Source organism: Corvus cornix, chromosome 11, assembly GCF_000738735.6.
Source record: "Corvus cornix cornix isolate S_Up_H32 chromosome 11, ASM73873v5, whole genome shotgun sequence".
Taxonomy (NCBI): domain Eukaryota; kingdom Metazoa; phylum Chordata; class Aves; order Passeriformes; family Corvidae; genus Corvus; species Corvus cornix.
The window spans coordinates 1,010,135-1,019,791 of record NC_046341.1 but is presented as its reverse complement, the minus strand read 5'-3'; the positions used below and the strand labels follow the sequence as shown (position 1 = coordinate 1,019,791).

General features: G+C 63.8%; 1 protein-coding gene across 1 annotated transcript; it reads left to right on the top strand.

Moving 5' to 3' along the window:
- Nucleotides 1-751: 751 nt before the first annotated feature.
- On the top strand, nucleotides 752-8,718 carry LOC104691942 (cadherin-1). The gene is given in 19 exon segments (XM_039558368.1): nucleotides 752-895; nucleotides 987-1,101; nucleotides 4,251-4,480; nucleotides 4,581-4,712; nucleotides 4,805-4,960; nucleotides 5,036-5,180; nucleotides 5,295-5,467; nucleotides 5,853-5,981; nucleotides 6,085-6,270; nucleotides 6,350-6,594; nucleotides 6,700-6,842; nucleotides 6,940-7,167; nucleotides 7,658-7,879; nucleotides 7,966-8,096; nucleotides 8,191-8,334; nucleotides 8,425-8,452; nucleotides 8,455-8,531; nucleotides 8,533-8,553; nucleotides 8,555-8,718. Coding segments are annotated over 19 exon segments (2,634 nt in total). The 5' UTR covers nucleotides 752-838; the 3' UTR covers nucleotides 8,627-8,718.
- Nucleotides 8,719-9,657: the final 939 nt, after the last annotated feature.

Sequence of the window (9,657 nt, the reverse complement as noted above, 5' to 3'; positions counted from 1 at the left end):
GCAGCCCCCAGGCTGCCACCCCAACCCCCTGAGATGACCATGGGTGCTAGCATGGGTGGGCACAGCAGCCTCTGGCCCTGGCAGGACCCCGAGCTCTGGGGGTCTCCCACTGGCTCCAGGATCAGCTCCTGACAGGTGTGGGATGGGGGCAGCTGGTGGCACTGGGGATCCCTGGGGGTCCCTTTCCATGGGGTCACCCCCAGCTATGCAGTGCTTTGGGACAGAGGGGTATGGGGGAAGCCAGGGCCTGCAGCATCCTGAGGGGCCCTTCCTGCCCGGGGGGTCCCTGGGTACGATGTTTGCCCCCACTGCAGAGCCGGGACCTGTGGGGCTGTGGCATGGGGACACCCTGGGGTACTCCTGGCTCCTGTCACCCACCAACACCCACTGCTCCCACAGCCCTGGACGGGAGAGGCAAGGAAAGCCCGGGGGCTCTGTGGCTGCAGCTGGGAATATCAGGGGCACGGGGAGCCGGGGGTACGCGGGACGGGCAAAGCACCAGGGATGTTGGGGGTACTGGGGGCTGGTGGTGGGCTGGGGGTACCGGGGGCTGAAACGGTAACGGGGGTACCACGGTAGCAGGGACCGCGGGAGAAGTACCCCAGCAGTACCGTGGGGGGTACCGGGATACCGGGCGTAGGGGGTACCGGGAGTACCGGGGTCCCGGGTGCGGGCGGGGCGGGACCGCCTCCTGTCGGGGCGGGACGGGGCGGTTCCCGGCGGGGTCGACACCTGCGGGGCGGGATCGGGAGGGGACCGGACGCACCTGCGACTCCGCGGCGGCAGCTCCCGATCCCTCCGGCACCAACCGGCACCGGCACCGGCACCGGCACCGGCCATGGGGCGGCGGGCGGGCTGCTTGGTTCCGCTCTGCCTCCTCTTGTTCCTGCTCCAGGTGAGCCACGAAATGGGACGGCAGGACCCTGCCCGGGGCAGCGGGACCCTGCTCGGGACCCTGCCCGGTGCTAACGTCTCTCTCCGGGCAGAGCGGGCAGCGGCTGTGCCAGCGGGCAGCGTCGTGCCAGCCCGGCTTCACCGCCGAGACCTTCGCTCTGACGGTGCCGCGGGACAGCGTGGCGGCAGGACGGGCACTGGGACGAGGTAAGGACACGGAGACAAGCGGGTGTGGAGAATAGGGTGGCTGCGGGGATGGGACTGTGGGTACAGGGGGGTTGTGGGACAAGGGTGGGCAAAGGGGGACATGAAGCCGTGCCTCCGTGCCCGAGTGATGCCAGCGTGGCCGTGGGGACAGGGCTGTGGTAGTGGAGATGGTGCCATTGGGGTGGTGCCATCGCGGTGGGGACAGTGCCATGGCGTTGGGGACAGGCTTACTGTGGTGGCAGGTGGCACAGGGGACAGAGCCGTGGTGGTGTGTCCACATGCAGCGGTGGGGCCACGCTGAGGGCCCTGGTGGTCCCAGCGAGGGCACCAGTGGTCCTGGCCTTCCTGGTGGGAGGGCATCGTGGCGCGGGGGCAGCGGGAGCCGCTCCCCGGGGTGCGCCAGCGCGGGCGGCGCTGACTCAGGCGCCGCAGACCTGTTGGGGCCGGCAGGTTGGGGGTGTGGGGTGCGCAGGCGCCTGCCCTGCCCCAAGCCTCACCTGGCACCCAGGGTTCACCAGGGTGAGCCCTCCTTTGGACCCTCAGTGTAGGCCCCCAGGGCAGCTCTTGGAATGGGGACAAGGCACCACGATGGGCTCCTAGGCTTTTGGGGACATAGTGTCCCGCTATGCTGGCACCAAAGCCCTGTTCTGGTGTGACAAGGGGGCACTGGGGATCTGTGTGCTGGGCACCTGCTGCCACTCTGCGGTCCCCAAAAAGCACTCTGAGGGCTCTGGGGCTGCGCAGTGGCCATTACCATCTGCACCAGTTCATGGCTGAGAGTGGTGCTGGCACTGTGGTGTGTGTGCCAGGGTGGCTGAGTGGGGACAGAGCTTAGGGGTACTGAGCACCCAGTGCTGCAGCAGGGGCTCCCAAACATCCTCAGCTCCGTAACGGCTTCACCTGGGAGAGCCAGGAATTGGACCCTACGTCATACCCCAGGAATTGTGTTTGTTTGCGTTCTGGTTGATCGTTAACGTGCAGAAGCCAATGTCCATGAGGGCTGGGCCTGATACCAGGGTGACGGCCAGGCCTGTGACTTCCCTGCAGCACCGGGACCTGCGGAAAATCCTCTGTCCTGGCACCAGCACTTTCAGTTTTGGGTTCCGGGCACAGTCAGGGCGTGGGAGGAAGGAAGGGGCCATCTGCCCTTGAGGCCTGTGTGGCACCCAGTGATTCAGAGCTGTGCCACAGCAATGCCAGCCATGGGGTGGCTGAGTCTGGTGGGTGCCAGGCCATGCTGGGCCACAGAGCACCCCAAAGCTCACGGCCAGGCTGACAAGCCGGCCTGTAATTAGCTCGGTGAGTTGAGCGCGGTGTTTTCCCTCCAGCAGGCCCAGACAGGCCCTGCGCGGCGCCAGGGTGGTGAACAGCAACACCTGTGCAGGGGCCGCGGCATCACCAGGGCTCTGCTCTGTGGGTCGGGGGGCTCTGGGGTAGTGGGGACGTGGTGGGGGCTGGGACAGTCCCCGTCAGGTCCGGGTGGAGAAACCTTGAGAGTCTGAAGTCACAGCGAAACTCGGGTGACGTCAGTGGGATGTGTCACCCTGCAGCACCTTCACCCTGGGGTGAGCCCCCCGCCCTGACGCTGCTGCCCGTGTGCAACACATGGGGTGGTGGCACTGCAGGGATGGTGACACCCTGCTCTGCCTGTGCCCAGCCCCATTGAGACCTCACACGACATGAGGTGGCTTTGGGGGCTGCCCTGTTCCCCTGTGTGGGGTTTCAGCCCCACACCCTCTTTGGCAGCCTGGTCGTACCAGAGTCTGGTTGTCCCAGTGCCCTATAGGTGGTGGTGGGGGGGACTGGAAGTGGGGGGCACCCCCTGTGGGACTTCCTGAGCTCTCCTTTTCTCCCACCCCCATCATTCCCAAGAGAGGGCCCCCCCTCCACCCCCCCAGCTCCCAGCCCTGGGGAGAGGAAGGCTGGGGACAGCCCTCCTTCAGCCAAGCTGGAAAAACAGGTTGTGCATGGCCAGGTGGGAAGGGGGGGAGTTGGAAGGGGGGAAGAGCAGGAAAGGGGGAGCGGGCTCTGAGCACCCTCATTGAACCCCGTGTGGGCTGAGCACCGAGCACTCATTGCACTCAGTGTGGGGCTGGGGGCTTCGTGCTGCCCCTCGCTGCTCCCACGGGGCCCCGGGCCAGGGCCGAGCTCCGCGCCCGCGGCCGCCTCTGCTTCCCGCCTGCCCCGGCACGTTCCTGCCCAGCCGGCCCCACCGGCTCCCCAGCCCTGGCCGGGGGTCCCGCCGTGGGGCTGAGCGGGGCTGGCATCGCGCCGGTGGCTCCTCCTGGGCCGAGTCGGGGGCACCGTGGTGGGCAGGGGGGCAGCGATCGCTCGCCCTCCACCCACAGCCAGCCCGGATTCCTGGGCTGCTCGCGGGCTGACGGAACCCCGCGGGCCCCGTTCCGTGCGGCCGTGCCCGGCCCCGCACGGCCCCGCACGGCCCCTTGCCGAGGCGCGGGTCACGCCGGGGCGATGGTGGCAGTGCTGGCTCCGGAGCCTCGGTGCCGCTGCCTCCAACAGCTCTGTCGCAGACAAAGGGCGTTTGTTCGGGAGCTGTGGCCGCGCGGCCCCGCTCATGTGATGCCGGCTGACCGCTGCCTCGTGGCTCTGCCGCGCCCAGCCGGGACCCCAGCTAGTGACACCGGGACCCCGCCTGGCCGCTCTCCCTGGGGTTGGGGGTCCCGGGGGTTCTGGCTGCCAGGACACTGGGTGCCAGTGTAGGTGAGTGACTGCTGCCCTTGCTTTTATTGGAAAAGCAGCTGGAGAAGCACAGTGGTGGTGACACGCCACGCTTGGGGACACACTGTGCCACAGGGATACACCCATGTGGGGATGTGCTGTGCCCGGTGCCATACCATACATGGTGCTGGGGACAGGGATGTGCTGTGCCAAGTGCCACTTGCTCCATTGTCACTGTCCGGCAGGGATCCCGTGGCACACCAGGTCCTGCCATGTCCCATCCTGGACCAAAGCCAGGGCAGGGATGCACCGTGTGTCGTGCCCCGGTGGAATCCTGGCAGGGCATGTGTCACTGTGTGTGGAGCATCCCCACCACTGCTGTGACCCCACACCCCATGCTGCTGGGATGTGGCTGTGCTGCGTGTGCCCATGTCCCCAGAACCTCCTGCCACTCAGTCCCTTATCCCCAGTGAGCTTTGTGGACTGTGGTGAGTCGCACCATGCCGCCTTCCTCTCCGACGACACGCGCTTCAAGGTGAGCAGGGATGGTGTCGTCTCTGCCACCCGGCCCCTGCAGCTCCAGCGGGGGGAGATCACCTTCGCTGTGCACACCTGGGACGCTGTGGGCAAGAAGCATTCGGCCAAGGTGATCCTGCGCCGGCGGTGGCACCAGCACCGACACCACGAGCGGATGCAGCAGGTAAAGGACAGACCCACTCCCTGGGGTCACAGCAGCCCCTGTCCCTGGTGCAGAGAGCTCAGCAAGGGGCTGGCACTGAGCAGAGCCACTGTCCCAACAGGACACAGTACCCGACATGCTGATTTTCCCGGAGCATGGACATGGCCTCCGGCGGCAGAAGAGGGACTGGGTCATCCCCCCCATCAACTGCCCCGAGAATGAGCGGGGGCCCTTCCCCAAGAAGCTGGTGCAGGTACGTGTCCCCACAGGGACCAGGCAGGGTCCGGGCTGTCCCCAGGCTGCTGGGACATGTCTCCACCCCCTTTCTTCCTGCCTCGCTGCCAGATCAAATCCAACAAGGACAAGGAGATGAAGGTTTTCTACAGCATCACGGGGCAGGGAGCGGACACCATCCCCGTGGGTGTCTTCATCATTGAGCGGGAGACAGGGTGGCTGGAGGTGACGAAACCCCTGGACCGGGAGCAGAAGGATAAATATTTGGTGAGCGGGGGGGGGTCTGTGGTGGGACGGGGGTGGTCCTGGGGGGCTGCACACACACTGACTGTGCCCTTGCAGCTCTACTCCCATGCCGTGTCAGCCAACGGGCAGCCCGTGGAGGATCCCATGGAGATCATCATCACCGTCACTGACCAGAATGACAACCGGCCCGTCTTCACCCAGCAAGTCTTTGTTGGCTACATTGAGGAGAATGCAAAGCCAGGTACGTGGAGGACTCTGAGCCAGGACCACACAGAGCCCTGAGCGGGAGCAGTGCCAGGGTGTCCAGTGGATTCTGTCCCATGATAAAATCTCCCTGGCTTGTCCTCGTGTCCAGGCACGTCCGTGATGACCGTGAACGCCACGGATGCAGATGATGGGATCAACGTGAACAACGGCATCATCGGCTACTCCATCCTCAGCGAGGAGCCCAAGGGTCCACAGCAGATGTTCACCATCAACGCCGAGAAGGGCATCATCAGTATCATTGGCACAGGACTGGACCGGGAGGTGGGCACCTTGCCATGGCCCAGGGGAACCTGTGGCAACTCCACAGTGGGATGTGCCATGGGGTAAAAGGGATGCTGGAGCCCTGGTGTCCATCTGGTTTTGGGACGTGCCATCCCTGGGTCACTGTCCCTGCCTGTAGGGGTGTCTGCAGCCTCGAGCCCACCAGGAGCTGTGCTGGGGACACTCCAGGGACCCCCAGCCTTGCTGAGCCCTGGAGTGGGTGCAGGGCCAGCCCCTCGGGTGGGCAGCTGGGACATCAGCTACCTCTGTGCCAGCAGGGAAGAGCAAGGCTAAAGAAGGGTGGATGAGCAGGCAGGCGATGCCTGGAGGAGGGGAACACCCCAGTCCCCACCCCAGCCCTAACTGGGGTGATTTTGCCCTGCAGACCACTCCCAACTACACGCTGATCATCCAGGCTGCGGACCAGGAGGGCACTGGCCTGACCAACACCGCCACCGCCATCATCGAAGTCACCGATGTCAATGACAACCCTCCCGTCTTCAACCCTGCCATGGTACCAGCCAGCCCCAGCCGCTGCCCTCCCGGGCATCATAGCATGAGCCCCCAGCTGGGGTGCCTGGGGCCACACAGGTGACCGTCCCTGTCCCATTTTACAGTATGAGGAGTCAGTGAACGAGAACGAGGTGGGGGTGCTGGTGGCCCGGCTGCATGTGACGGACCAGGACCTGCCAGGCTCTCCGGCCTGGCATGCCGTCTACCGCATCCAGAGCGGGGACCCGCAGGGTGACTTCGAGATCACCACTGACCCCAAAACCAACGATGGGCTCCTGAAAACTGCCAAGGTGGGTCCTGCTGCCACATGGCTGCCTCAGCACCAGCTGACTCCCTTCTGGCACTCCCCGGTTTCTCTCCCATCCTCAGGGCCTGGATTATGAGACCCAGAACCGGTACAAGCTTGTGGTGTCGGTGGAGAACGAGGTCCCCTTCACTGTGGCCCTGAATCCTGCCACGGCCAGTGTCCTGGTGCTGGTCAAGGATGTGAATGAAGCCCCCATCTTCATACCCCCAGTCAAGCAGGTGGAGGTGATGGAGGATGTACCGGTGGGATACCAGGTCACCTCCTACACGGCCCAGGACCCCGACAAGGACCAGAGCCAGAAAATCACGTGAGTGGAGGGTGATGGTGGCAGGGCCTTTGCTAGGGTGTCTGAGGGGCTGTGCTGCACCATGTGCCCCTTTCTCTCCCCCTGTTGACCCCTGGCTGCCCCCAGGTATCGCATGGGCAGTGATCCCGCGGGGTGGTTGGCCATTGACCCTGAGAACGGCATCGTCACGGCAGCCCAGCCACTGGACCGGGAGGCAGCGCATGTCATCAACAGCACCTACAAGGCCATCGTCCTGGCCGTGGACAATGGTGAGGGTGTCCAGCTGCTGCCCCCCTGCCCACTTCCATGTCCCCCTGTGGGGTCCAGGCCCCTCCCTGGGTGCCTCGCTGACTCTCAGTCCCACAGGATCGCCACACGATGCCACCGGCACGGGGACACTGCTCCTCCTGCTCCAGGATGTGAACGACAACGGGCCTGTGCCAGAGCCCCGCAGCTTCGACATCTGCAACCAGCAGCCCGAGGAGCAGACGCTGAACATCGTCGACAAGGACCTGCCCCCCAACACCTTCCCCTTCAGGGCAGAGCTGATGCACGGCTCCGGCAGCAACTGGACTGCCAGGGTGACTCCACCAGGTGGGTGCCACCTGCTCTGCTGCTGGGCCCTGCAGTGGGCACTAGGCTGGGACCTGCCACGAGGCAAAGTCCTGTGCCAGTGCCAAGGGTGTTCCCAAGTCAGAGCTGGAAAAGGGGCTGGAGCACCAGGAGTGGCTGAGGGAGCTGGGGAGGCTCAGGAGGGACCTTCTCACTCTCCACAGCTCCCTGGCAGGAGGGTGCAGCCAGGATCTGCTCCTAAGGGACAGGACAAGCGGAAACAACCTCAAGTTGTGCCAGGAGAGATTCAGTTGGATATTGGGGAAAATTCATTAATGGAAAGTGTGGTCAGGCATTGGAACAGGCTGCCCAGGGCAGTGGTGGAGTCCCCATCCCTGGAGGGATTTAAGAGCTATGTTAATGTGGCACTTGGGGACATGGGTCAGTGGTGGCCTTGGCAGTGCTGGGGGATGGCTGGACTCAATAATCTTGGAGACGTTTTCCAACCCAAATGATTCTGTGGTTCACCAAGACCTGGTGAAGCTGAGCATGAAGAAGGAGCTGGAGCCGGGCGAGTACAGCATCTTCCTGAAGCTGCTGGACGGGCAGGGCAAGGAGCAGATCACGCCGGTGCGAGCCCAGGTCTGCAGCTGCGAGGGGCCAGCCAAGAACTGTGAGCGGCGAGCGTTCATCTCTGGTGGCATGGGGGTGCCCGCCATCCTGGGCATCCTGGGGGGCATCCTGGCACTGCTCAGTGAGTACCTGGGGACAAGGACGGGAGGGATGGAGTGCGGGTCACCCTCTCCCTGCTGCCCTGATGCCCTGTCCCTGTGCCTGCAGTCCTCCTGCTGCTGCTGCTGCTCTTCGCAAGGAGGAGGAAGGTGGTGAAGGAGCCGCTGCTCCCACCCGAGGATGACATGAGGGACAATGTCTACCACTATGACGAGGAGGGTGGTGGCGAGGAGGACCAGGTGGGATGGCTGTGCCTGCTGGACCCTGCCCACCAAGTGGTGGTGGCAGTGCCCATGGCTGTCCCTCGAGCCTTGTCTCCTCCTGTCCCCCCAGGACTATGACCTGAGCCAGCTGCACCGGGGGCTGGATGCCCGGCCCGAGGTGATCCGCAATGACGTGGCCCCCCCGCTGATGGCGGCCCCTCAGTACCGGCCCCCGCCTGCCAACCCCGACGAGATTGGAAACTTCATCGACGAGGTGAGTCCTGGCCCAGGGGGGCCAGGGGGTGACAGCTCCCTGCCACACCAGCACAGGGGCCAGCAGGCACTGACCCCTCTGTTCCCCCAGAACCTGAAGGCGGCCGACACGGACCCCACGGCCCCCCCTACGACTCGCTGCTGGTGTTTGACTACGAGGGCAGCGGCTCGGAGGCCACCTCGCTCAGCTCCCTCAACTTCCTCCGCCTCCGACGGCGACCATGGACTACGACTACCTCAACGACTGGGGCGGCCGCTTCCGCAAGCTGGCCGAGCTCTACGGCGGCGGCTGAGGAGGACGATTAGGGACCCCCGGCCTGCTGCTGCCACCTCATTTCACCCCTCCAGACTCATGCCGGTCTCTACCTGGGGTGGCCGAACCCCCTCCAACACCCCCTGGACCTGGTGCCCACATCTCCCTCACTGAGAATAGCTCAGGCTCACTGGGGATGGGGTGTTTTGGGGTAGTCTGGCTGTTTCCTGGCCCCCTTGGCTCCAGGGCATGGAACAGCTTGGTCCATTCCCCATCCTGGAAGTGAGGTGCTCCCACCTCTGGAGGGCAGGATCAGCTCCTTCTTCCCTTTTCTATGGGGGAAAAAGGGTTTCTTTGGCGCTCTCCAAAATACCTCGTGCTCCCAGCCCCACGTAGCTGCTCTCCCACCAGGCTCAGATCGTGAACCTGGTGATGGAGAAGTAGGATGAGGTACTTGATCAAAACAGACCAAAGATGCACCGTCACAGGGAATTGTATTTACTACAGTATGTACAGGCAGATTTCTATTTTTCTGTATCCCAGATTATGGTTTGATTTTTGCCCGTGTCATGCCAGGTGTAATTAGCGTGCACTCATTGAAAGGCACTTTCTGGAATCAAAGGGCTTTCCCAAAATCCTGCCCTCTGTGTTTAGCTGTCGTCACAGTTTGTATTTTTTATCATGGGAAAAGGGTCTGACGCGAGCTGGGAAACCAGCAGTGGCCAAGTGTTGATTGCATGGTTTTTATATAAAATTGAAATAATAAATTGTTTTAAGAAAACCAAATCCCTTTCCTGCACGTGAGGCTCTGCCGGTGCTCGAAGGCTTTACCTGCTGCGCAGGTGTGGCCAAGGCCCCCTCCACAGGGCAAGTGGGCAATCAGAGTCATGGAAGGGTTTGAGCTGGAAGAGACCTTAAGCATCATCCAAATCCCCTCCTCTGCATGGACAAGGACACCTTCCACCATCCCAGGCTGCTCCAAGCCCCGTCCAACCTGGCCTTGGACACTGCCAGGGATGGGGCAGCCACTCTGGGCAAGTGCCAGGACCGCATCACTCTCAAGTGAGAAGG